The 27923-nt window shown below is 48.0% G+C and overlaps 1 protein-coding gene across 2 annotated transcripts in view; it reads right to left on the bottom strand.

Moving 5' to 3' along the window:
* LOC147432061 (tail-anchored protein insertion receptor WRB-like protein) overlaps positions 1–27923 on the bottom strand; it is a 90579-nt gene that overhangs the window by 23071 nt on the left and 39585 nt on the right. For both annotated transcript variants that reach the window (XM_086491878.1, XM_086491877.1), the window contains exons 2-3: positions 17903–17973; positions 17746–17816 (exon numbers count right to left, since the gene is read on the bottom strand). In XM_086491878.1, the coding sequence (XP_086348004.1) occupies positions 17746–17816; positions 17903–17973 (142 nt within the window). The remainder of the gene's footprint in view (positions 1–17745; positions 17817–17902; positions 17974–27923) is intronic.

Raw genomic sequence — 27923 nt, 5'->3', positions numbered from 1 at the left:
TATCTGGCACTAGACCAGCCATGGGCTTCTTTCCTTTCCTGTCTTCCTTGTCTTCAGAATCAGCTGGCCTTTTCTTTGTAGGACAGTTGTAAGCAATGTGGCCAGGTTGCTCACATATAAAGCATTTGTTCTCTGTCCTCAGGACCTTCTTTTGCTCTTCTGACTTGCGAGGAAAACGTCTTTTCCATTTCTTTGCTGGTCCTTTTTCTGATTCAGCCGTAGCTTTGTCTTTCCCTGCGTTGGCTGACTCCTGAGTCCCTTTAGGAGCCTCATTGGGAACGTGCTTCTTGGCTGAATTTTTCTTGCCTGATCCTGCCTTGACGCCAGTGTTAAATTCACAATCTTCTCCCTTGAGCAAACCATTGCCAGTGTTTGCTACCTCGATGAGCTGCGTCAAAGTAGTGACTTTGGTCTTTGTGCAGTATTTTCTCAATCCTTTGGGTAGGCCACAACAGTATTTTTCAATCTGTTCTGTCAATGGCACAAACCTATAGGAAGTTACTGGAAGTAGAGCTTTCCAAAACTTCCGATTGTAATCATCCAGATTTCTGCAAGTGGCAGCATTAAGCTGGTGCCATTCTGTCATGACATCTGCTTCGAAATCATCAGATAACCATGCTGCTGCAAAAATCTGCTTGAAGTAAATCCATGTGGACGGAGCTTGCCCTTGAAGCAATAAAGTTGTCCACCATTGTCCCGCATTCCCTGTCAAGAAAGTGGCTGCCTTGCGGACCTTTGAAGCCTCTGTAAAGTTTCCCCCTGCATAGGCCTTGTCAAACTGCTGGAGGAATGAAAGAGCCTTCTTCCTGTCATCAAACCCTGTAAAGGTCGTGAATGACACTCCTTTGCCACCTTCTTTGTACGGAGTTGGCCTCTCCAGCGGCGTTAAATTGTCATATGGAAGTGACTGAAACATGGGAACACTATTAAGGTTCATCTGTGTTCCTTGGCCGCTATTAACTTGACCTGGAAATGCCATATTTGGCTGCTGATTTGTAATTCCAGCCATACCAAAATTTGCTTGTGGCATCCCAAATTGTCCCTGAGTGCTTTGAAACCCTGGTTGCATACCCATGACACTGTACATGGGGTTAGGCATCATCGTTTGAGCACCCCCAAACACTGTTCCTGGCGTATAAAACTGATTTCCAGGTGCATGACCAGCCATGCTCTGAAATACCGATCCACCTCCAAAATAGCCAGGGTGTACTGAAGGTGGTGGGAAGACCTGTTGCATAGCCTGTAAGTTGCTTCCCTGCCCATTAGAACCAGCTATAGGCTGCTGAAAGGTGGCGGGCTGAATTGGTACAGCTTGAAAAACTGGCATCTCAGCCACCTGTTCTTGCACCTTAGGCACAGGTTGTGGAGACTGCATGTTCTCCGTCAAGTGTACAGGTGTTTCCATTGACTGTGCGGTATGAATCACCTGTGCTCGAGCCTTAACAGGCTTTTGAATATGATCCAGTGACCCAACTTGCTGAGACGGAACAGGAGGTTGCAGAAAGGCTAAAAACCTTGGGTTCTGCATTACTTGTGTGAACATAGCCACAGCAGTAGCCAACTGGGTCCTGAATATATCATCATCAGTCTGTGGTGGTCTTGAGGACTCACCCACTTCATGTGTCTGTTGACCCTGTGAAGAGGAAACCTCTTCAGTCACATCATCTGGTCTGTCAGCCATAATTACAATTCCCTGTGTCTCGTCTATGATCCCCTGTGTCTTCAAGCCCAAAACTGCCCAAGGCTCACTTCTATGGGAAAAAGTGATTTAATCCCGTCGATGGAACCATGAAACCGGCCTGTTCAATCCAAAAAGGGCGGTAGACTTTACTTTAAACCTTGATTTAGCTTTCACCCATTATTAGTCGTCTATTTTACCTGTACTTTCAAGACACAACAAAGGGGAGAGGGATACAGGCTGCTAGATTGCACCTGTATGAGTAGACGGACACCAGATTGGCCCCTAACTTAGGCGCCCCTTTCGGTATTTCTTTATTGTTCAAAAGAGGGAATAAACGCTGTGGTTCCCTACAAGCTGCCCCGCACAAACTCGGCTGAATTTCCACTGTTCCAGCCTGATTTCGGCAGCATAACTGTACTAGAACCCTTCACGGTCAGTATTCCCACGCATTGACTGACTTTCCCGACGCCTACGGGCACTTTGCAAAACCTGGCGAGAATCTGCAGCACGCTGAATTCTCTGTTTTCAGCCCTGAAAATGCGCCAGATCGCCTGTACAGCGGTCCCCTTGCGTCCCCGAACCTCCTGGGGGTATTAGGGTCCGTTTAGGGCCAAAACCCTAAACCTGCAAAAATACACAGCAGGCTGTAATTCACTGTTTCGGGCTCCGTTCCGCGTGCCGGTCGCATCCCTAGCAAGTCCTCGAGCTCCCGCACCTGTAGGGCTACTTGCCCTTTGAATCGGACGAGATTTGTGGCGTGAAACCTCTCCGAATTCACCTGTACCTGCGGGGGGATTAGCCGCTAGCTAATCCAGTACCTGTGCAAGAGGCTCTTGCCTCGGCAATCGCGCATGAACCCACACAACTGTACATTGGTCAAATGAAAAGCCCACTAGAGGGGCATAACATACTGCCAAAGGGGAGAGAGAGGGCAGTGCGTAGCGTGCAGGGCATCACTCCTGGCACCGCACTGTGCATAAGAGGGAAAGCAAGCACTCCATAGCTCTTAACCTGTGACAGAGACTTGCAAAATGAGCCTCCCAGCTATAAATCACGTTTTTGCCTTCTCTATAAGTAGTAAACTGGCCTCAGAGTGCCAAGTGTCACTCATTTGTGCATTTTCCCGCTTTAGACCCTCGGGTCTAAAAATATCTCACCTGCAGCCTCTGTTGACTTGGCCACAGAGTAACAAAATGATCCCCATGTCAAACTGCACGTAATGACGCGAAGACATTTTCAGGTCCCAAAATAGCAGTTCCCTAAATTTTAGGAGATGCTGCCATTATATCTTTCTAGGTCATCCGACCCTCTTTGTACACTGTGGCCACATCCAAAACTGAAATGTAGCCTCTGTAGCAAAGGATTCCACTTTGGCTAGTCAATGACCCCACTTGGCTAACCATAGTCCTTGTCCAACCTTAGTGCTCTCTTGCCCTCAGGCCTGGACTCCCTCTGGACAGTTCCACACTAGCTATGCAATGCAGGGCAGTTAGATTTCCCGAGGGGTGTTTCCAAAAAGTGAAAGTAAATAGATAATAAGAAAGAAATCAACAAAAAGGATAGATAGTAGTCACACGCTGGTGACAGGCCACATGTTTAGTACATCAGTTGTCATAAAATCTAATATCTAACCAAACCAAATGATTTCCTCATATTAAACTGATCATTTAATGTGAGAGAATAAATGGGAACAAGGGTTAGGATATAGGCATGTGCTTATAGATCTATCTCAACACGGGGCCAAGGTAAAAGGGTCCAATGAGAGATGCTCCATGATTAAGGTGCTTGAGGGGCTTGAGGTGTTCCACAAAGTCAAAGCACATCCCTACACAAGGGGGGGCAAGCCCTCATCGTAGGAGCTAGAGAGAGAACACACACACCCTCACACAAGTCAAGCCTTGCTTAGCTAATGGAGCAGCAGGGACACATGTTCCTCTCCATGCTACCCCCATAAGGTGCCTAAAGCCTATTGGTTGGCCTCTCAAGGGGTCCAATGATAAATTAGCTAATTTGATTAATTGTGTACGCATTTTTTAAGTTCTCTCTCTCAAAGGGGAAAGGGGGACACTTGTCCCGAGGCTAGAATGCTTGCTTGATATGCACTTTGCATGTGATTGGTCAGGCTTGAAGGCGTCCAATGAGCTTCCATCATGAGCTAGAAGAGGGGGTCAACCAAGGAAGCTAGGGGCTTGCTTGCAGGGTACACTCTCCCACACACACACACACTCTTTCTCATTGTGTGAAGTGCAAAGTGCAAGAGCTTCATCTCCTCCTCCAAGCTTATTGTGAAGTTGAGAGCCTACACCAACACTCTTAGCTATGGAATGCAAATCCAACCAAGAGCCATGCTCCAATGCTTAAGCTTGCCATCTTCTCCATCGTCATTACTATGCTATTATGTATGCTAAGCAAGAAGAGTGATGATAAGTGAGAAACTATTTCTTTCTCCTATGAATGTTTCTTCTTCCTCTTCCCTACCCTCATACCCCGCTAGCTCTCTCCACCTTTGAAGGTGTTTGAGGCCTTGGGACTGAGGCCGGGGATGGTTAATGCTTTTTACAAAGTCTATGTTATGCTCGTGATGCATGAAACTTTCCATCTTCATTGCATCACCTAGGTCACAAGGAACACAAAGATTGTATTAAAACAAGTCTCTCTTGATGGGAGAATCTATAATACAAAAGTCCATTGGAGGGGGGACCAGCTGCACATAAATCCGGTCCTCAATTGTTGTCAAGTCCTCTAACTCTCTCTCTTGCAAAAGTATTGTTCATGTCAAGTATATTAACTATTATGGTTATGTTGCTACCGCTAATTAAGTTGGCCCTCTATATTCTCAAAGTAGTCTCACAAAAATGTTCACTCTAATTCTCTTGATTCCGCTATTCTCAAAGTTCATAGGCCATTTCCATTACATCAGTGGCACACATGATGGCCTCAAGCCAAAACAGATGCAGCAAAGCTTGACTCTTGACTATACATCGTGCCATTTCCGTAAGTGACCTATTTTTCTTCTCAGCAATACCATTTTGCTGAGGCGTATAAGGCACTGTACATTGGTGTTTTATCCCATGACTAGCCAAAAATGCATAAAATTCATGAGACATATACTCCCCCCCTCGATCGGAATGGAGGGTGCCCATAGTACATTTCGAGACATTTTCAACCATAGCCAAAAATTATTTGAAGCACATAAAAACTTCGAACTTCGCTTTAAGCGGATATACCCGTGCATACCTGGAGTAATCATCAATGGAAGTCACAAAGTAAAGGTAATTGCCGAAGGACGGAGTTTGCATGGGTCCACAAACATCACTATGCACCAGCTGCAACCTGCACGTGGCCCTAACTGAACCATCCTTTGGAAACTTCGCACGCTGCATCTTACCCAAAATACAACCTTCACAAACATGTTTGATAGGTGTTTCAAGAGGCGGCAAAGAAGGAACCATATCAGATTTCTGCAAACGCAACAATCTGGCAAAATTCAGGTGCCCAAAACGTGCATGCCAAAGTTTTGCATCTGAAATAGCCTTAGAATCCACAACTGCATTTGCAAAATTCTGCCTACACTTGTCATATAAAGTGAGCTTATACAGCCCATGGCATAAAATGCCAGATGCAACAATTTCATGACCGAAACTAAGATCATGTATTATACATCTGTCATCCACAAATTTGACTACAAGACCAAGTCTAGCAAGTGAAAATACAGACAAAGGATTCTTCTTGATTTCAGATACATACAATGCATCAACAAGTGTGAAAGAACTGCCATTTGTAGCAGTAAGGACAATCTTTCCAACTCCCTTGACCGGATAAGTGGCATTGTTAGCACAAGTGACTGAATTCCCATGAGGGACATCCTTAAGAGAGGTAAACAAGTCACGATGAGAGGTAATGTGCTTTGTAGCACCACTATCAAAGTATCAAAGTACCACACTGAGCATCTGCAGCAACTGACAAACATGTATCATGGACATTAGGATCATAAGTGCACTCTGCACTAAAAGCCCATTCTGCATTGACATTAGCATCATAGTCACCTTTCACAGAAGAATAAACAAGAGTTGCATTTGTAGTGGAACCAACGTTTGCAATGGACTCAACCTCTTTCTTCTTAGCCTCTTTGGCCTTCAACTTAGGACACTGCTTGATCAAGTGATCATTAGCTTTACAATAATGGCAACGCATCTTCTTTTTATCCTTATCACCAGAATTCCCAGACGAATTGCTGCCAGCAGAAGCATTAGGAACATGTGATTTACCACTCACAGAAGAACCATGAGAAGTGGCTACATTGTTGTTACCACCTTTTCTTTGAGCAGTAATAAAGGCCTTTGCAACTGCCACGTTGCCTAGTCCTGTATTTTCTGGAAAGTGACTCTTGCAACAGCAATGTGCAAAATGCATCAAACTTGACAACTTCACGATTTCCTTGGGTCATAAGTCTCGAAGTACTAGCAAACATCTCGTAAGAATCTGGCAAAGCATCAAGAACAATCTGCATAAGGGAACTGTCAGAAATGACTTTACCTGCAAAAATAAGTTGCTCATTGATATCCTTGACACCAGCAAGGTAAGTGTCGATGTCATCTTCCTCATACATAATCTTCGACTCTAGCTCTTTACGCAGCAATACAATTTTTGCCTCATGGCGACTTACATAAAGACCGACCAGAATATCCTAAGCCTGTTTTGCAGATTTCGCTTAACAAATGTGGGGAGTAATAGTGCGTTTCACAAATGACGCAATCAATGCATGAGCCTACGCATCTTTTACATCCCAATGAGCTTGCTCAACCGTAGGCAAAACAGCTCTAACAGCAGCAATTTTTGCAGCAAGACCTGCAACGTCCTCAACATCCCATGTATCCTCAGAACTAAGACGTTTATCAATGTTCCAAATGCCCTTCGATACAAGAACATGTTGCATCATATAAGTCCACATATGGTAATCGTTCCCATCCAATCTGTCCTCAATAGCAAACATCTTGAACACATCTGTGTTGTTGCCAGCCATGGTAAATGTTGCACCTGATGTGAAAACTGTCCGAGAAGAGGAGAAAGAAAGCGGGAACAAGATGTGCTAATAGCTATATAGCATAAACCGTAGAAGACTGTTAGGGACTTGTTATGCAGAAAACGACACTGATAGAATTTTTACACAAAATGACGAAATAGCCTGCGCAATACTGCCTATAGTGGAAACAGAGGCCGAAATGAGCCCGAATCAGAAATCTAAGCAGACTTGCAAACACTTGCCAAAGCTCAGAGAAATCAGAGAAAGTGAGCAGGCGTGTGCTGAAGCTGCTGGCGACTAAGCCCGAGAGGACACACCTTGCTCTGATACCAATTGTTGGAATTAGGGTTGCAAGAAAACACACACAGGTTGAAGAAGACAAAGGAAGCTCAAGGCACACAACAAAGAGTGTATTACTTAGTGTGTAATGGAAAGATAAGATAGCCCTAGAGTAATGGGGGTATATACAATGCACGGGGGAAAAAACCTCCTAGCGAGGGAAAAATTGCCTTGGCAGTCCTGAGTGTATTCACACACATCACTACCACATGTATATGGTAACAGGCCCCCATATCTGCACTCCATAAAGCATGGTAAAAGTGGCCAAAGAGTGAGACAGCCACAACTCAATGCATGGCTCCTAAAACTGCACCTGTGAACATATCCTCTCTAGCCTTCCGAATGATGCGTATCCCCTCGTCAATCTTGCCTATGCAGCACCTCTCATAGAGAAGTAGGTCCATTGAATAGAGATTGAATACACACCAAGATATGCATGAGAGTTTACATACTCCACTATCTCCTGTCTATATGCAAAAATAGGTGATGATCTCATGACCCACTATGTTGTAGTATTGAATACCATCACCTTGGTTTTGCCAAGATTTATAAACAGCCCACCGTCATGTGCATAAGCATTTAAAGCATCTAGATGTCTCTGCATACCCTCTAGAAAGACTGAAATAAGCACAATATCATTGGCATAAACCAATAGAGGTATCCATGTACCTGAAAAATGTGCCCTCTTATCCCCTGTAATCTCAATATAGTCAAAAATCTCATCAATAAACAATGTCAAAGAAAGTGGGCATCTCTGCTTCACCCAATTAGTAGAGTGAACAAGGTTTAAAAGACCCTCTGCTGTCTGTATTCTCCCTATAACTGTCTCATACAATGCCATGATACCCCATACAAGCTCCTGTGGGACTCCCAAGTCATGTAGGTGGATTACAACGGGTTGAATAAACTCACCGTCAAGAATAAGTACCCGCTCCCGTGTATGGATGATCTGATAGATCGGATCCATGGAGCGCTATACTTTATGAAGATAGACCTACGATCAAGCTATCATCAAACACGAATCAAACTGGAGGATGTTCCTAAAACGGGTTTCCATACGCGTTATGGTCACTATGAATATTTGGTCTTACCTTTGGTTTGACCAATGCTCCAGCTACATTTCAACAGATGATGAATGATCTACTAAGACTGTTTTTAGGCAACTTCATTATTGTATTTCTCGATGACATCTTGATTTACAGTTGAAGTTTGTTTGAGCATTTGGCGCATATACGCGCTGCTCTCGAGTTACTGAGAGCTGAGAAGCTTTACGCTAAAGCCTGTAAGTGCAAATTCTTTAAGAAAGAGCTTCTATATTTGAGTTATATTATTACTCGCAATGGAATTCGCATTGACCCCGAAAAGCTAGATAAAGTGCAAAATTGACCCATTCTAAAGAGTACGCCAAGAAAAGCCCTTTCTAATTGTTATCTCAAAAGATCTACAGCGAAAGATTGGTGATCGCCTGGGTGTCTCGACCAGGAACGCTCGCTGCTGCTGCACGCTCCCCCCCCTACGCCATCGTTGCCCCTCACCCCCCTCTCTCTCTCGCCCTCGCGCTGCCTCCAGCCCACCGCCGCGCTGCCCCCCTCGCCCTCGCGCTGCCTCCCCTGCCCCCCCCCCTCTCGCCCTCGCACTGTCTCCCTCGCCCAGCCCAGCCCGCCACCCCCCCCCCCCCCCCCCCCCCCCCCCCCCCCCCCCCCCCCCCCCCCCCCCCCCCCCCCCCCCCCCCCCCCCCCCCCCCCCCCAGAGCCTTTTGTTCCTTCGCTCGCCACTGTATCCTTCCCTCCATCCCCCCCCCTGTCCGCATTGCCCTTGAAGGTTTTCTGTACCTGGCTCTGCATCGCTTTTTCTTCGGACTAGTGTTCGGCGTACTCGGTTGCAGATCTTCTTCACCATCCGCTTCTTCGACTCAACGGTAGACACAGATGGAGGCTCCAGCTCCGCCACAGAGGGACTCGCCTGAAGCCCCCTCGCCCGACCCCGCTGAGCCCACCATTCGACTTGCTCTTTCGCCGACAGAGCAAGCGAGCCTTGCCGCAGAGGTAGAGCACTTACAGGCGACTTCTGTCATCTGCAAGGTTCTCGGCACCCGTCCTAACAGAGGAGAGCTGCGAGACCTTCTCCAAGCCCGCCTTCTCGCAGAGGTGGGCAAGATTTTGGATGTCCAGATCCTCGGACGGGGGTACTACCAGATCGAGTTCGAGACTTCCGAGATGGCCTCCAAGGTCATAGCTATGAGTCCACTGGCCATCCGAGCATCACGCGCCCACTTTCGACAGTGGCGACATGGTTTTGACCCGACTTCGTATGTGCTAGTAGAGGAGGCAGACATCCCCATCTCAGTCTGCTTTTCGGGTTTACGGAGGGAGTACCTTCCACTTCTCTCCAGGATTGGCTCCGCCATCGGGACTGTCCTGGAGACACCTCGTACGGCAGCATCAGTAGCTGCCAAGGCGGCCGGCATCCCTTCAGTTCGAGTTTTGGTCAGAGATACCCACACGCTCCCGAAGGTCATCCTTCTGCCTCGGGTGAGTGGGGGTTGGTTTAGATAGAGTGTGGAGTACTCGGGTCTCCCGAACCAGTGCTTCATTTGCAGACAGATGGGCCATCTAGCGAAGGCATGTCCACGGAGGAGGCCACGACTTGCACCTCAGCCTCAGCCCCAGCCTGCCAAGGCTGGGCCGCAGCCACAGCCAGTGGCACAGCGCACAGATTCTGAGCCACCCTCCGAGCCTGGGGCTCCAGCGGAGGAGGGATGGCAGCAGGCCCGTGGCCGTCGACGCCAGGGGCCACACCGGCAGCCTGGCACTCAGAGTGGCCCTCAGGTGCCTACTCAGCAGCAGTGGGTTCCCACGGGGAACCGCTTTGGTCCTCTTGAGCAGGAGGAGCCCCCTACGCCAGCCTCCACTTCCGCTTCACCCTCGCCAACCACCCCACCTTCAGATTTCCCCTCTTCCTCCTCATCCCCTCCCCCGCCCTCTGCTCCCGCCCACTCCCCACCTCGCCCCCCTGTCTTTGTCGCCCCACCCCGCTTCTCTTCTCCTCCGCCCCCCCCCCCAGCTCCTTCTCCCCCTCCTCCTGCTTCAGTACCACAGTCGACTCAGGAGAATGGTCCCTCGCCGGCGACTAGGAGATCTCTTGGCAGTGCCTTTGCCACGAGTCGCATAGCGAGAGAGGGTCAGCCCTTCTTGCGGCCCCCTCTGCAGATTCAGACATCTTCCCTTGCAGCTATCCCTCGTGGTCTGACGAGCATTGACCTCCGACGCCGCTGAGATTTCTTCGATTACGGATTCACTCGCTTTCTCGGCGATTCCGCAGCAGACCACGAGGCAGCCTGCTTCAAGGTCCACGCTCTGTTCCTCGCCGCTAGGGGGACAGAGGCCTTGGACTCAGCAGTTGGTTTCTCCTTTCCCCTCTGTGGTCGGACCGAGACAGAGTGGTCCCTAGACTCAGTGGTGGGATGGTTGCATACACAGGTTCTCGAGTTCTCTCACCACATGGGAGAACTTGGAGTTACAGATTTGCTGCAGACTTTGTGGCCATTGGCCAAGTTTACGGTGACAACCCCAGACTCAACAGGATGTAGGCACATTGTGGTGTACTTTTTTGCTGATACGCAGTGTTTGCCTTGCTATGTATACATTCATGAGGACTCCTGGACAAAGGAGGTTGCTTTGCGCACAGCTCGCTCTGCTTGGGCTTGGGCCAGGCACTCACTACAGGCTCGCCTATCTAGAGGACGCTCGGATGCGGATTACTCCCCATCCAAGCCTGCCTCGAAGATAGCCCGTCTTGCTGCTACGGCAGCATCTGTTCTCTCTCGCTCCCCATGAGGATCGTCTCGTGGAATGTGCAAGGATTAGGTGGGCCCCAGTTTCAGCGACAGCGGGGCCGATTGCGTCAAGAGCTTCAGCGTTGCTTTGTGGGAGGAGAGATTGATCTCCTTATGCTTCAGGAGCACCATTTGTCTGAGAGCCGCATTCGGCGATGTGGTCAGATTTTGCGGGGACGTTATGATACCTTTTGGTCAGCTGCTTTTGGACCTGGAGGCATCCAGGGTGGGGTATGTATGACTATTGCGGACTCATTGCAGCAGGCCATTGTGGGCAGAGGGATTATTGTGCCAGGCAGGGCTCAATGGATTACTTTGCAGGTTCAGGGTGGCCTTGTGGGCTTCCTGAACATCTATGCGCCCAATGTGGCGAGTGCTCGTGCAGAGTTTTGGTCACAGATTGTTGAGTCTTTGCCACAGGTTCACCATTGGTGTGTAGGAGGGGACTTCAACATGTTGGAGGACCCCTCTGACAGGATTGGAGGCAGCCATGCTACTGTACATGGAGTCGAGTTAGCAGCTTGGGAGAGGTTGTGTATGACTTTGAGGGTCTCGGATACATGGCAGCATTCTGGCTTTGTGAGGCCTCCAAAGAGTCTTGCCTTCTCTAGATCGGACCGCTGAGTGGGAGGAGTGAATCTATAGCGGATAGATCGCTTCTACACTAGTGACCACTTCAGTGACTTGGGGGGATCAATGGGCATCCTGGCAGGAACATCCTTCTCGGACCATGCTCTAGTGATCCTCATAGTGGCAGACAGGCAGAGGAGTGGGAGCACGATGCTTCGCATCCCAGAGCGGGTCTTGTTGGACTCAGCACTCAGAGAGAGGGTAGAGGCTCTCTGGACAGAGGGCATGGACAGCCAGGCTCTACCTGCAGACAGAGTGGCCTTAGGCCTAGCTCAGCTTAGCCACTTTTTTCTCCAGGAGTCTTTGGCTCGACGGGCTGCAGCGAGAGAGGAGGAACAGCGTCTCAGACGAGGCATTGCTTCACTACAGGGATGTAGGAGCAGCATCCAGACAGTCCATGGTTGGAGGAGCAGTTACAGCAGGCTCGACAGGAGCTTGCTTGCACAGAGGAGAGGCGCCATGAGTTTGCCTTTCACCAACAGGCATCTCAGTGGACTCAGGTGGGTGACAGAGTGACAGGTGCTTTTTTTGAGACAGTGGGACCTCGGCACTCGCATGCCAAGGTCAATCAGCTGAGGAGACCCGATGGGTCAGTTGTTTGTGATCCTGAGGATATGTGTGCAGTTGCTACTGACTTTTACCATGAGCTACTGTCGACTAAGCCCCAGTCAGAGAGACAGGATGCATGCAGGGAGCAGGTTTGGGCGCAGATGCCTTGTCTTGTGACTGAGGAGATGCGCCAAAGGCTAGAGATACCTCTTCAGCTTGAGGAGCTGCACACGGCTCTTAGGGCCCTCCCTCGTGGTAGCTGTCCAGGTGAGGATGGGCTGACTCCCAGCTTCTTCTTGGAGTACTGGGACCTGCTTGGCCTAGATCTTTGTAGTGCGTTTCAGTACATTCTGCACACAGGAGTGATGCCGGATAGCAAGAGTGAGGGCCTGATTTACCTCATTCCGAAGGAGGGTGGCTCCTTGGATGAGATTCGACAGTGGCGCCCCATCACCATCCTCAACTCAGCCTACAAAATTCTTGCCAAGGCTCTGAGTTTGAGGATTCAGCCACTTTTGGAGAGCCTTATACATGGGACTCAGACAGGTTTTGTCAAGGAACGCAGTATCCTTGACAACATCTTCACTTTCTGGGAGGCTTCTGCCCTGGCATGACTCCGTGGGGAGGACCTTGTGATTCTTCTTCTCGATTTTGAGAAGGCATACGACAGAGTTGATTGGGACTTTCTAGAGGGCACGCTTCGCAGGATGGGCTTCTCAGATGCTTGGATCAGAGGGGTGTCAGCTTTATACAGACAGGCTCACAGTCAGGTGCTTTTGGCAGGAGGTAGAGGTGAGCGCTTCATGCTCACACGATCGGTCAGACAGGGTTGTCCTCTTGCCCCCTTTCTCTTTCTGTTCTATGCGGAGGCGATGAGCAGATTTTTGGTGTCACAGCAGGTTGGTTTGAGGGGCTTAGCACTCCCTATACGGGGAGATGAGCTTCTGGACGTTGAGTTTGCAGACGACTCAGCCTTGTACTTAAGAGGGCCAGGAGGCCAATTTACACAAATGTGGGCAAGCTTTGGAGACCTTCTGCTGTGCATCGGGCGCACTGATCAACTGGAGAAAGACAGTGGCTTTCTCGGTTGGTAGTGCTCCTGTGCCAGATTGGATGCCAGGAGAGGGTTTCAGGTGGATTCCTCCAGGGACTGCAGTTCGGCACTTGGGTTGTCACGTTGGTTTGAACTTGTCCCCCGAGCAGCAGATTGCTCCTCTTCTCCTGTCCATCAGGAGAAAGCTGTTACATTGGAGCTCAGCACGACTTTCGCTGGTTGGTAGAGTAGTAGTTGCCAACCAGGTGTTGTTGACGACTATGTGGTACATCACTTCTTGCTGGATCTTCTCGAGTTCTTGCATCAGCCAGGTAGAGAAGCTGATCAGGAACTTCCTTTGGTCAGGTCGCGACACTCAGATTGCCTGAGCCAAGGTGGCTTGGTCGGTCATCACACTTCCTTGTTCGCAAGGAGGGCTTGGGATCATTGATCCAGCACAGCAGAGCAGAGCCCTTCTTGGGAAGTTCGTTGTCGGAGGACTTCTTCCAGGCGAGGAGCCCTGGAAGGAGTTCTTGCTGCAGAGGCTTCGTGCCAGGGTGCCTCAGTCAGGAGGCCCTTGGCAACCTTCGACCAGATGGATCTTTACAGAGTTGCGCCGAGTTGGTTTGAGCAGGAGACTGGAGGACCGATTCGCTGTGAGTTTGCTGCGTTCTTGGGAGCTATTACGGCGTGGCCTAGAGCAGAGACAGCCGACGTGCACGGAGGAACGCCTACGGAAGCCCCTCGTCTGGAACCCCATGGTTAGCACTCAGAGAGGCCACTTGGTTGGGAGTAGGCCTCATGTTTCTTGGGGTCCCATGGCAACAGGTCCAGCGCGCTCTCTAGGTGACTGGCTAGAGTTCACAGGTTTGTCAGAGGAGGTGCAGGCTGTCCAGCTACAGGGCATGAGAGGGATTCAGAGCATGTGTCAGGACATCTCAGAGTCAGTTCCAGCTGAGTGGCTCACGCCTCTCGAGCCAGTAGCACCCCGGTGGATGGGAGCCTTCACACGACTGGAGGTTCTCATTTCAGTCAGGGCTTGCTCAGAGACTGTCCCTGCCCTGTTCTTTGAGCTTCAGGGTGGGGGACGATTACAGCGAGTTGCGGTAGAGGCCCCGCAGGTAGCAGAGTGCTGTTTCCAGAGGATCCGAGTTGTGGGCATCTGTGGGAGGACTTGCGTCATAGACCATGACCCAGCAGCTCTTGAGACAGGACACGGGAGGCTATGGGCTTGGGAGTGCTGTCCACTGGCACGAGTACAGTGGGATCCTGGTGAGTGGCTTTGGAGGGACCCCTTCTCTTCTGCAGACCGCCCAGGAGTCCCTTTCTTTCAGTACACTGTTCGGCTTGGACGTCATATACTTGCAGCACAGAGAGAGGCCCGCCCCGCTGCAGCACGTCATTGGCAGGAGGAGGGCCTCACAGTTGAGTTCTTGGCAGCTTTTTGGCAGAGGCTATGGGACTCCAGATAGCCGAGGCGCGTCACTTTGTTCCAGTGGTTGGTTGCACACAGAGCCACAGCAGTAGGGAGCTGGCTTGTGCATAGTGGTCAATTGGTGGAGAGTCAGCGACACTGTCTTTGGGACTGCCCCTCGGCCCAGCAGGTGTGGCTACGAGTTCTTCGCCTGATGCCTGCCCTCTCCACGGCTCGACCGTACACTTGGGGGGCAGCGGCTTGGTCCACCCTCACGGGCCTGGCACTTCAGTTTGAGCTATCTTCCACCAGCAAGATGATAGTGATACAGGGGGGGCGACCTACACTCCAGCCTGCTACAGACCTTACTCCACAGGAGTGGTGCAGTGAGAGAGAGGAGTGTTGGGAGCTCATCAACGGCCTAGCTCTCTGGTTCATCTGGCGGGCCCGTTGTTTCCGCATCTTTGAGGCTCGCCCTGTGCCACCAGCAGAGACTGTTCGTGACTTTTGGCTAGAGCTGATCCATACTCTCATAGAATAGCTTGAGGGACTACAGGGCAGCTCCGACTGCATGCGGGAGCGCCGCGAGGCTTTCCTTCGACTCTGGCGCCCTGGGCCTTTCTACACCATGGTCCAGGGGGTGCTCAGATGGCACTACTGTCCACCTGTGTGGCTCTTCCCTCCTCCCATCTCTTGATTTAGCCCCATTGTATATATGCTGTTTTTTCATTGGGAGAGTCTCCCCATCATGCTTGTTGTAGCCCTCTCTTGCAGAGGTGGATGTAGCCCTATGGGCAGTTTTCATTAACTAATAGAAGGATCTTTTTCTCGGAAAAAAAAAAAAGCCCTTTCTAGGCTTTACTGGATTTTTTTGTATCAAGGATTACTCCAAAGTTTCTGCTCCGCTTACACAACTTTTAAAAGGAGAGGTGAAAGGACCGAAGACTTTGGGACCGCACCATAATACCGTAAAGGTAATCCCCCTATTCTTGAGGTTAATGCCTTGTCTATGGCAGAAATCTCAACGGATTTCTATCTCTCTCCGAGGGCTATGTCGTTCCCATAGTTATTGTTAAGATATGGAACGAGGTCGAAGTGAGGCGTGACTCGTATACATGCTTGGGTGATCCTGAGACCCAAGTGAGTCGTGCTTGAGAGGTAAGACAACGAAAATTATCCATTGTTTGAAAATGGAAAGGTCTGTTTGCCGGAAATTGATGAGCTTCGTAAAAGGTTTTGTTCGAATGCCATGATGTACTTAGCGTTGAACACCCAGGCATCCAGAGAACTTTAGCATTGGTCAAACGATATTTCTATTGGCCAAGGATGTGCTCTTACATAGAGAGCTATGTGAAGAGATGCACTCAGTGTCAAGTCAACAAGGCAGAGCGCCTTAGGAAAGCTGGCCTGCTACATCCATTGGAAATCCTTGATGCCAAGTGGCAGAGTTATTCTATGGATTTTGTTGTTGGTTTGCCAAATACTAGTCGTGGCAATGATGCCATTTGGGTTATGGTCGATCGACTCACAAAAGTGGCAAAGTTTATAACAACAAAGTCGACAGTAAAAAGCCATGAGTTGGCGGTTTTATTTGCCGATCAGCTTTATAAGCTGTATGGTCTCTGCCAGAAGATATCATTAGTGATCGACATACTAATCTCATTGGGCGATTTTGGCGAGATGTGTTCGCTCACCTTCGGACGAAGTTGAGTATGTCGTCCTCTGATCATCCTGAGTCCGACGAACAAACTGAAAGGATGAATTAGACATTGGAAGACATGTTGAGGGCCTATGTTACTCATAGGCAATCTGTTTGGGAAAGGTACCTTCCACAATTGGAACTTGCATATAATAGTAGCAAGCATTCTGATACTGGATTTATTCCATTCATGCTGATGTATGGATTTGAGCCAAAATCCACTATTGCTATTGGCTTAGAGAAAGTCAAAGATCGCCAAGCTCGTGATTTCTTGTATGATATGCAAGAAATGCTCGGATTGGCTAAGGATAGTATAAGGACAACTCGTGATCGAGTTACCACTTATGCTAATCAAAAGAGATTTCCAAGGACTCTAAATGTGGGACAATGGGCCTATCTAAAGATACCCAAAGATTCGTGCGAATTGGAAAATATTATAAGCTTTCAACTAGATTTTGTGGTCCATTCTTGATCACAAAGAAAATTGGCCAAGTTGTCTATAAACTAGCTCTTCCTTCGGATGTTAGTGTACATCCGGTGTTTCATGTCAGCCGCCTTAAAGAAAAATTAGGTGAAGCCAACACTAAATGTATCGCAAGATATGCAAACTAAGTATATTCCTCGAGAACCAGAGACTGTTCTAGATCATTGTACATGTCATTCACGCCGAAGTACTTATGATGAGTATTTAATTAAATGGAAGGGTCAATCTGAAAGGTTTGCTACTTGGGATATCCCCACTTCCTTGATGAGGACATCAATGGTTCTTAAGGGGGGAAGTATGTTATGTCCCGCTTACAGGAGAGGGGATCTAGTCTAAGACACCGTCGGGATGGGTGTACGGTGTCCCAGCGGACATAGTGTGAACCCGGCCAGTGTGGGAGGCCACTTTTATAAAAGGGAGGCCAAGGCCTCATTTGTAGTTATCGACCCCCACTGGCAGAGTGCTAGTGGTTAGCCCGTGAGGCTAGGAGTGCACGAGCAGTAAAGGGTCCTGATGACTCCTAAGTCTTCGCCAGACAAACAGCACAAGCCTCGCTGCCCCAACAACAGTGCCATGAGTCTATGAAATATGGCATCCGAGGCAGTTTCCTATCATCACAACGTGGCCATCCGTGAGTGAAAACATCCACAAAAACAACATGATATTAAGTGGTCTCTTTAAATCCCATAGTCTTTGCAAGAAGTCCTTTTGCACTGAATGAAAGGCTCTCATTTGCACATACTTTGTTCCCTATGGAAGCCACTCCTATCCATCTCAAGGTTCACTGAAAAACGTGATAAGACTGTCAAGGGACTCATCAGGTTTTAGGTACTGTTTTTTCAGCAAACAAGCTTACTACCACCATCTCATTAAGGTTCAGCTTCAGCCAAGTTTTGGAATCAGCTCACTATTAGAGAGAATCAAGCATGCCTATCCTTTTAAACTGATGCAATCCATAACAAGTCCCAACACCAATTGAGACTTCAAGTGCACTAATTCAGCAACAACCCCAAAACAAACCAAACCCAAACCATTCAATCAAAAGTAAAAGGGTTTACCTGCAATACATTCGGATTTAAGATATGCCACAAAAAAGGCCAATCCTGCTCTTTTCCATGGCTGTGCCTCACTACTCATTCACAATTCAACCACTAAGCAACAATAAATAACGCAAACTTAAGCTATAATATAATGTGCGGCAAACCATAAACCTACGTTGAACCAGCTCTCTTTCCTTGGCAACAGCAATTCGTTTTAATTTGGCTGCCTTTGCAAATGTTGAAGGCCTGCAGTTAAATCAGATTCTGAAAGATAGAAAAGTAGCAGAAGAATCGCATCCATAGTCTGCAAAACATCAAAAGACTCTACCCAACCACTCTTTTTTACTTAAATTTCCAGAACTCTTGGAACCAAGGACGGTAAAATCTGCTAAAAAACAGAACTCTAACTGAACTCCAGTTTTTTTACCAGGCACGAAAAGCATTCTAATCATAAAAAAAGCTGTAACTGGTCATCCAGGTATCAGATAACCAAAAACATTGTCCAACACTGCAGTAAACATCTTCAACACTGTAGCAGGAGATGTATATCGTTATCAAACATAATTTTGATAATAAGTTGCTCTCTCAAGGAAACATAGTGCCAGAATGATTGTCAACGATCAAAAGAAAGTAAGTAGCTTTGGCACATAGGACCATGGGACTCCACAAACCAAGTAGAGGACTCCATCGATACCATAGGGTTCCTCTCTCTCTCTCTCTCTCTCTCTCTCTCTCTCTCTCTCTCTCTCTCTCTCTCTCTCTCTCTCTCTCTCTCTCTCTCGCAAAGCGCATAGGTTATGGTGTGTCGCGAACCCTAACGCAAAGCCCACAGGTTATGGCGTGTCGTGACCTGTTATGCTAGGGTTTTCTGCCGCTGATGTCACCTCCTTCAAGCCTGCACACGTCGCGTTCTGCCTCTGTAAACCCTAACTGGCCGCCTGCAACCATCTGCGCGCACACAGACCTGCTGATCAGTGACGACCTGCACCTGTTTAGCGTGCCATAGCTGCCCGCCTGTGCACTGCTGTCCTGCCCGTCCGTGTGCTGCTGCCCTGTCCGTCTGTGCCAAGCTGTCTTGCTGCCTACAGGGAAGTACTCAGGTGTTCGAGCACTGTCCCTGTTGCTGTAGCCTACATTGTGCACCTGTTGGCCACTTCTGTAAATCCCGCCACTACCATTGATCAGCTTGTTACGAGTGTTGGCTTTGCTCCTCCTTTCGCATGCACAAATAGAACAAGCGGACATGAGGAAGCAAAACGACAAGGGCGACCCCCTCGAAGATGCCATCCAAAAATGCAAAGAGGAAATGCAAGAGGCCATCAATAAAATCAACTACAGCCTCCTAGGCACGATAAAGATACTTGAGGATTGGGTGACAGCTGAGGATGAGGAGATTGCACGACTCAAGGAGCTTGAAGAGGTGCTCTCACAAAGTGCACCCGAAGAAGGGGAACTCCAACCATCGGTACTGGAAGAGCTCAACACCATAAAAGAGCAAGTGCGGGTCATCAAAAGGGGAGGAGCAAAATAAAGAAATGACGACTTCTTGGGTGGACATAATTACAAAAACTCAAAAGAAAGCGGATGAGGCCGAGAAATGGATTGAGGTCACCAAAAAAGGCAAAGGCAAAGAATCAACCCCCACCCACAACCACCATCATTAATTTGACACTAGTAGAGGAGCAAAGGAGACGTGTGCGTTCCTTACATGTGAGGATTACCAGCCTCAAAGACCAAGATAATGTTGAGGAAGAGGTCAACGAACTCATGTTTATGATGGGGGTTACTGCGCCAGCGTATACAAAGGCTTGGCGAGTAGGTAACAAGAAAAGTGAAAGAAACGGGGAAACTTCCAAGGAAAGAGCGCTTATCCTCCACTTCCCCTCTCTGAAAGCAAAGAAGGATTTTTTGAAGAAAAGACTCACTCTTAAGAAGACGGGTATTTTTCTTGGGGACGACCTCACACTCTCACAAATTGCTCATATGAGGAGGTAATGCTAGGGATTAAAGAGGCAAGAGAAAAAGGGAAGACTGCTTTTTATAAAGATGGGAGGGTCGTGATAATGGAGCGACGCCCCACATGACGGTGTGTGACCTATGGGACTAAATTAAAGGTGGCCGCCTAGAACTGTAATGGATCTCTACGCCTTTATGTAGGTGCCTTTGAGGATAGTTTCATTGGGAGGGACATCATTTTCTATTCCGAGACACATCAGGCTCCTGGGCAGTCCATGCCACAGGTGAGCAAATATAGATGGGAGACAACTTGTAGACAGAAGACCCGATCAGAGCATCGGGGATGGGGAGGGAGTGGCAGTTTTATTCAGGGAGGAGTTGCAGTATTTGATACATATAGCAGGCAAGGATGAGCAGGCTAGGTACATGTGGATGAGACTGAAGGCAGAGACAAAAATATATCTCTACATTGCTATTTGTTACTTCCCTCCTAGTATGTCAATATATGCACCACCTAGAGGACAGTCCCCCTTTTCTATCTTGGATGATGACACATGGGAGTTTTCCAGGGATGGTGACACCCATACTGGGGGATTTCAATGCTAGGACTGTCCATCATCAGACAGTATTCTATGATACTTTAAAGGAGATGCTTAGGGAGCTTGATGTTACAAAGATGGGCTTATCCAGACTATCACAGGATGAAGAGCACACTGAGTATGGCAGATACTTAATAGATATGGGGACTGCACATGGATTGGCCATTTTGAATGGCCTACAGAGATTTCCTACATTGGGAGGTTTCACATGTTTTCCACACCGACATGGGGCTAGCATAGTGGATTATGTTATGGCCCAGCCATGTCTCATTCAATCCTTTCAGGATTTCATGGTGGGCACTAGGCTAGTTGGAGTAGCAGTTCATCATGCTATCTTGTCTTTCACTCTCACATTTCAGTTCTATACTACAGCTCCACTAGAAGAGGTTTCCACACACTCGGTATACCTGAACGAGGGAGATGGATTCCGTGTACATGTATGAGATATACAGGCAGCTATGCACTCAGGAGCCAGGACGGCCACTAGATGAGATCACTCAGATACTAACAGAGACGCTCCATGAGGCAGCATCAGAGGCATACCCCCACAATCAGCCAACACAGAGACGATTGAGGAGCATGCCCCAAAACAACTGGTATGATGAGGAGTGTAGAGAGACGAGGATCAGATTGCAGAGGGAGGTGATCATGGTACTACAACACATAGACAATCATGGATTGTCTTTCGTCGACTAGTGCGACAAAAGAAGAGGGCTTATATATCTCAGCTAGAGCGGGATCTGTATAAGCTGTTTATGAGCCAGGATTCAGGCAAGGCAAGGAGACTATTCCACCAGCCATCACCTCCACAAAGACATGGGGGCACATCTCTCTAAACAGCATCAGGGCAGCCACCTTTGCCGGACCCACCGGAGACATGCCTTGAGACATGTACTTTCTTTACGGTTGAGAGGGTAAGGAAATCCATTGATGACAGGCTGAAGACACGGAGAGCACATGACCATGATGGTCTGGTAGCAAAGCACTTCATCCATGCCAGAGATATTCTTGCAGAGCCTCTTGCTATGATGTTTAATCGAGCCATGTATGAGGGTTTTCTTGAGACTTGGAGTATGTCCACGATTGTACCTATTTTCAAATCAGGAGATCCCATGATTCCCGGAGATTATCCCACCATCATGTTTGGTCACACATTGGCTAGGCTGTATGCATCTATTCTTGAGAGGATGCCAAGTAAATGGGCAGAGAGAAAGGGCATAAGAGCATCAAGGCAAGCACGATTCAAGAGAGGCTTCTCCACTCTCGACCAGATTCTGACACTCAGAGCTATGATTGAGGAGGGTAGGAGGATCTATTGTAGCTTTGTGGATTTCCGCAAAGCTTTTGACATAGTACCGAGAGCCAGACTTATACGCAAACTACAACACATTGGTGTGCCCACATAGATGATTTGGGGGATCTTGGCTTTATACAGGACACTGGTAGGGCGGGTACGCACTACTGAGAGTATATCTGACATGGTCCACTCCACAATTGGGGTGAAGCAGGGATGCCCCCTATCTCCTACTCTTTTTGGGATGTATATGGATGAGTTTTCAGACTATATAGAACGAAAGGGAGACAGAGGTGCTCAGCTAGCAGGGACATGGATTCCAATGTTGTTATACGTTGATGATATAGTATTGATTTCTGACTCTCCAAGGGGATGCAACGCCATTTGGATGCTTTGCATACATTTGCTCATGATAGTGGATTGTTTGTCAACCTTGGGAAAACCAAGGTTATGGTGTTCAACACCACATCACAATGGGTGAGGAGGTCAGCGCCCACATTTACATATGGCTAGGAGACAGTGGAGTACATAGATGCATACACTTAAGCTAACCGATTATATCAACCCTCACCCCATCACCCCTCCCCACCTATTTCGTCTCAGTTTCAGTTTCTCAGTTCTTGGTACTTTTTGTACTCAGACACTGTATCAGATTCACCAATTGTAACTTTTGGTCTCATAGGTCACTTTGGCCTTTGGAAGACGTTAATATAACATTTCATTTCGTTTGATTTCACACCAGCTTGGGATTGAGACAGGTAGATTCAGAGGCATACCAGCAGACAGTAGGATATGTCAGTTATGCCATGTAGAGCCAGAGACAGAGTTTCACTACATATGTCGCTGCACAGTCTACTATGAGATACGGGGACGCTTTCATTGTCTATTCAGAGATGGTTTTGACTCGTTAGACAGAGTCATGAGATATCAGGATCAAAGATGTCTCGGATTATTCCTACTTGAGATTCAGAGACATAGAGACGCTCTATTGAATGGGCAAAGACAGAGACAGTCCCAGAGACGCATCTCAGATTTCTTCAGTCTGAGTACCACAGAGTCAGAGGGGACACCACCACCAGAGAGCTCGGTTCCCACCCATACACACATCAGCGGTACTCTCATTGATCGAGCTATAGAGTTAGGGAGATCGAGACGACCGCGACTGAGAAGGGGAGCCACGCAGCACCGGCGGAGATTGCGGCAGAGGATCCACAGGATTCTAGCACGCCACCCAGAATGTCGATCGGGATAGGCTTCATGCTATTGCTATATTGTATCATGGTGACACTTATCCCCACTTTGTACCTTTATGGCATGATACCATTGCTCAGCCTACCAGCCACCCATAGGAGTCGGTAGCACTCCTATCAGTTCTTTGTTTGTAGTTTTCTTGTTTGTACCCAGACTTGGTACTAGACTCATCATTGTAATCAGTTGGTCTCATAGGTCATTTTGGCCTCTTGTAGACGTTAGTATATCATTTCATTTCTCTCTCTCTCTCTCTCTCTCTCTCTCTCTCTCTCTCTCTCTCTCTCTCTCTCTCTCTCTCTCTCTCTCTCTCTCTCTTCAGAGAGGGCTTTGGACCATTCTCTAGAGTCATGCGGTACGAGGATCAGAGATGCCTGGGTTTGTTTTTGCTCGAGCTGCGCAGACAAAGAGAGAGCCTGATGAGAGGAGAGGCCAACCAGTCTCAGAGACAGATCACAGACTTCTTTAGAGCTGCCACTGGATACCCGGAGGAGTTACCACCGCAACAGAGCTCGTCACCTCACACCAGAGGCACACTGATCGACCGAGCGACTGAGCTGGGGAGACCCAGACGCCCACGACTGAGGAGGACTACACAGCATCGACGGAAGCTGCATCAGAGGATTCGGATCACTTTGGCTCGACATGCACGACGCTTGGTCAGACTACTGACCATGGAGGAGATTGATGAGATCCGCCAACGACCGATGCTGGATCTCCTGTGATCTAGCTATCCCGGCTAGCTGTTTAGCTGCTTAGTTCACACCTAGCAGTTCAGGATTCCATCGTATTTCATTTTGTCATTTTGTCATCTTGTTACTCTGACTTTGTATCAGATCCACCACATTGTAACTTTCTGGTCTCATAGGTCACTTTGGCCTTTTGAAGACGTTAATATAACATTTCATTTCATTTCATTTCTCTCTCTCAAGCGGAAAAGAAATAGGCACAGAAGACTTCTTTATGGGTAGAGGTGCTCACCCGCACCAAGAAGCAAGTAGAGGAAGCAGACCAATGGATCTGAGTAGCCAAAAAACGTAAACATAAAACCCCCTCTATCATCAACATGACAATTGAGGAAGAGCGAAGGAGGAAGGCACGCGCTCTACATGTACGAGTGTCGGTGTCAAGGACACCGACAATGTGGAAGAGGAAATGAAAAGCCTCTATACACATATGGGAAACATGGAGCCAAAACACACTGGAGTACGGAGAGTGGGCAAGAAAGGAGGAGGTGATGGGGGAACCTCCAAGGAACGTGCTCTGATCATTCGTTTCTCTACCATGGAAGAGAAAAAGGACTTCCTCAAAAAGAGGCCTACGATAAAGCAAACAATGATTTTCTTGGGAGATGATCTTACAATGTCTCAACTAAAGAATGCATGCCCGAGATTATAGCTGCCAAAGAGAAGGGGAAACTTGCTTTCTATAGAGAAGGCAAAGTGGTAGTACTTGACCAACACACCGCATGATGGTACGAGACCTATGGGACCAACCTAAAGCTTGCCGTATGGTATTGCAATGGCTCATTACGATTGAATGTCGGAGCATCCGAAGATTCCTTCAGAGGAAGAGACATCACTTTCTATTCAGAGACGCATTAAAGCCCAAAGAGCACACTTCCAAGGGTGACTGGATGGATACAGATTGGAGAGCACATGCAAACAATTGGCTCATAACAAGCAAAGAAGCAGAGGAGCACGAGTTATTTAGGGAGGAGTTACACCCTCTCATTCATGTGGTTCATAGAGATGAGAGTGCCCACTATACGTGGGTCACAGTTAGAGCGGAGGATGGTAGAGCTCTCTACATTGCCATATGTTACTTCCCTCCTAGCACATCTCATTATGCTTCGTCTAAGGAACAGTCACCATACATGATACAAGATAAGGATATTTGGGAGTTTTTGAGAGATGGAAATGTCATCCTACTTGAACTTTCAATGCTAGCACAACATGTCGTTAGGCATTCTTCTTTGACACTTCCGAAGAGACGTTGAGAGAGAGAGAGAGAGAGAGAGAGAGAGAGAGAGAGAGAGAGAGATGGGGCTCTCCAGGACCTTAGAGGATGCTAAGGAGTTTACAAAGTATGGGAGATACTTGATTGAGATGGGCACAACAAAGGGATTGGCCATTTTGAATGGCCTTGATAGATACTCTTCTTCAAACAGCTTCACTTGCTTCCCTCATAGACATGGTGCTAGCACTGTGGATTATGTTTTGGCTCCCACATCACTCATACCACACGTCGTTCAGAGGTTCGAGCGTACAAAGAAACGCTCCCTAGACATCCCGTCTACGTTATTCCGAGGTTTTCAAGCATACAACGAAACGCTCCCCAAGCATCCCATCTGCGTCGTCTCGAGGTTCAGCGAAAGGTAGACGTCGAGAAACCTTTGGTTATAGTCGTCCATGGTCTCTATGGCAAGCAATTTCAAGTTGCCCCATTCTGACAAGATCTGGCCTTCAAAGAGAGAAGTCATATAACTGCGTGCAAATATTGTCTCAAAAGCTTGCCAGGTCCTTGGAGCATGCGGTTGTGTCACGATTGAACTCCACCACTGCGTAGCATTATCTTTAAGAAATCCCAATGCTCCCGAAATCTTCGATTCTTCTGTATAGTTCCCCAAAGCTTCCGATCTTTCACCTTGGAAAAGGTGAAAAATTTGACTATCTTGCCATCATGACCCAGTGGTCAACAGATGGTTAAAATGAAAGCTAAAATGATGCAAAAATTAAGCATGATGAGATGAAAAAATATGCTGGGATTTAATCCAATTGCTAATTTCACTTGCGATTACCATCAATTGTCCATCAACTTGTGGAGAAAGCACATGATTGTGAACAGGTTCCTCCACAGTGACACCTTTACCTCCAGTGACAGATGAATCAATAGAATAAGGAGAATGAACACATGGAGAAAATGGAGAGCTTGAACTTTGCTCAAGATGAGTGCTCCGAACTGTCCTTTTATTTACGGAAGGGAGAGCCTTCCGTTCCTTTAGTAAGAGAGTGCAATGGACACAAACAAAGTGGTGAACACTGTGAATGAAAATACTGAGACTGAGAGATAGAGAGAGAAGAATACGACACCAGAATGTTGTCAAACCCTTCTCCGAAGGCCCCACTCTCTATGACGAGAGCAGTCTACTATTGATAGCACAAATCTCTACAATGCTTTGGACTTGCCGACGAAGTCGACGACGACGAGACGGGCTGAAATCTAAAAATGCTGAGGCTGAAATCTGCAAATCTTTATCTGCTGAATTCTGACTCTATGTCGGAGACGATGTCGATGACAACGATGCAACGACAACGCGCTGACGCAGATGTTGAAATCTGTGTTTTTCCGGGCTGAATCTACAAACTACGCTGGATCTGACCGTGCGGCGAGGATCTGCTGCGAGATGGTGAGATCTGCGAGGTTTGGGACTTCTACTGCGGTGTCTGACTGCTGAAAACTGAAAACGCTTGTGCTTACTGACGTTCCGTCGCGATGAATCTGCAAAACGCCGAGGCTGATCTGCAAACCCAAAACGCTAGGGCTGGTTTTGTTCTGCTGGAGAGATCTGCTAACGCTAGGGCTAATCTGCGGTGCTGCTGTGGAATCTGCTAACGCTAGGGTTGATCTGCTATCTTGCTGTCACCAGGCTGTTGTAATGCAAAAACGCTGGGCTGATCTTGGTCTTGGTGCAAAAACACTAGGCCTTGCAGCTGGTGCAAAAACGCTAGGTCTGCTGGGTGGGGGGGGGGGGGGGGGGGGGGGGGGGGGGGGGGGGGGGGGGGTTCCTGCTGAGAAGTTGCCTATTGAACCGAAGTTCCTGCGGGCTCTTCTGCCAGAAAGTGCTAGCGCTAGCTTTTCTTATATACATGCATGGCTAAATTGCTCTACCCAGTTCCCAACAAAAGTCACTTAAAAATAATAAGTAAACATTGGCTAAAATAGGGAAAATAGGTCTATGCATTGTAAAAATGCTCCTGATGGGTTCTGATGGAAATCTGATGATCATGCTGCGTGCAACCAGAGGATATGCATCTAATATAAGTGTCTGGACATGCACAGTCTGCGAACAAACTCACAAAAGTGTCAGATCACTTCCTAATCTAACTAAACTGAACCCATGTCATGAAGTAGCTTGTCCACGTACACATAGGGTTAGATGTGTCACGTGACACTTGCGGCATCGAGAGATTTTGTTGTGGGTGTTGTGAAAGAATGTCACGAAGCTCGTCGAGGAGAAATTGCAAGTACTCTGCCGAATCCATAAACGGCATGTGGTCTTGGGTTCTTCATGGCTTATGCCCCTTAAGACAAAGCGATGAAGACTCCCGGGAGCATGCCCGATGCGCGATGGAATTAGGGTGGAAGTGGCTAGTAAGTATGAGGCAGGGACACGAAAATTCTTTGATAACTTGCTCTGTTTGCTCTTGAAGGACCGGTATGCTTTCAAAAAAACACACACCTGAAGCTTTGATACCACTACAATGGGAAGGCACCATGTGCTAACGAAAAAGAACAGACGAGACAACTTTTAACACTTCAAAACAACTGAATTGAGAGAGAGAGTGCACGACACACAAGACGGGGAGTGGAGGAGTTCCACCCCAAGAGAGCATTGGCCCCAAACCTTGGCGCCCCTTTCGGTATTTCTTTATATTGTTGCAACATTGTACAAGCCGGTACTCTGTCCTCTGCACTCCAACGCAGAGTCGTGCCAGAAACTAAGCCCATGGCGCATATTTAAAGGCCTTGGGCCTTTCCAAAAGCAGTACATAAAAGAATTCAACTATAAAAGCATCTAGCCTCCCAAAAGCAGCAAAGGCAAATCTAAGAGCTTCTGTACGGTTCTACCATGTCATCAGGCTGCAGTGCAATTCGGGGGAGTCCATACAGCCTATCACATCATCAAGCAATTCGCAGGCGTTCGTACAGTTGCCACATCATCACGTTCATACACTGGGTTTTGGAGGGCCCCATCAGACGGGGTCCCATAAGTTGGTAAAGACTTTTTCTAACGTTTTACCCCCTTTCTACGAGGATTAGTAAGTTGGTAAAAACTTTTGCTTCTTCTTCTTCTTCTACTGCTTCTTCACTGGGTT

This window comes from Adiantum capillus-veneris, chromosome 20, assembly GCF_014529385.1.
Source record: "Adiantum capillus-veneris isolate H3 chromosome 20, ASM1452938v2, whole genome shotgun sequence".
Classification (NCBI taxonomy): Eukaryota; Viridiplantae; Streptophyta; class Polypodiopsida; order Polypodiales; family Pteridaceae; genus Adiantum; species Adiantum capillus-veneris.
Note: the sequence above shows the minus strand (reverse complement) of the source record. Positions and strands in the feature narration are given on the sequence as shown.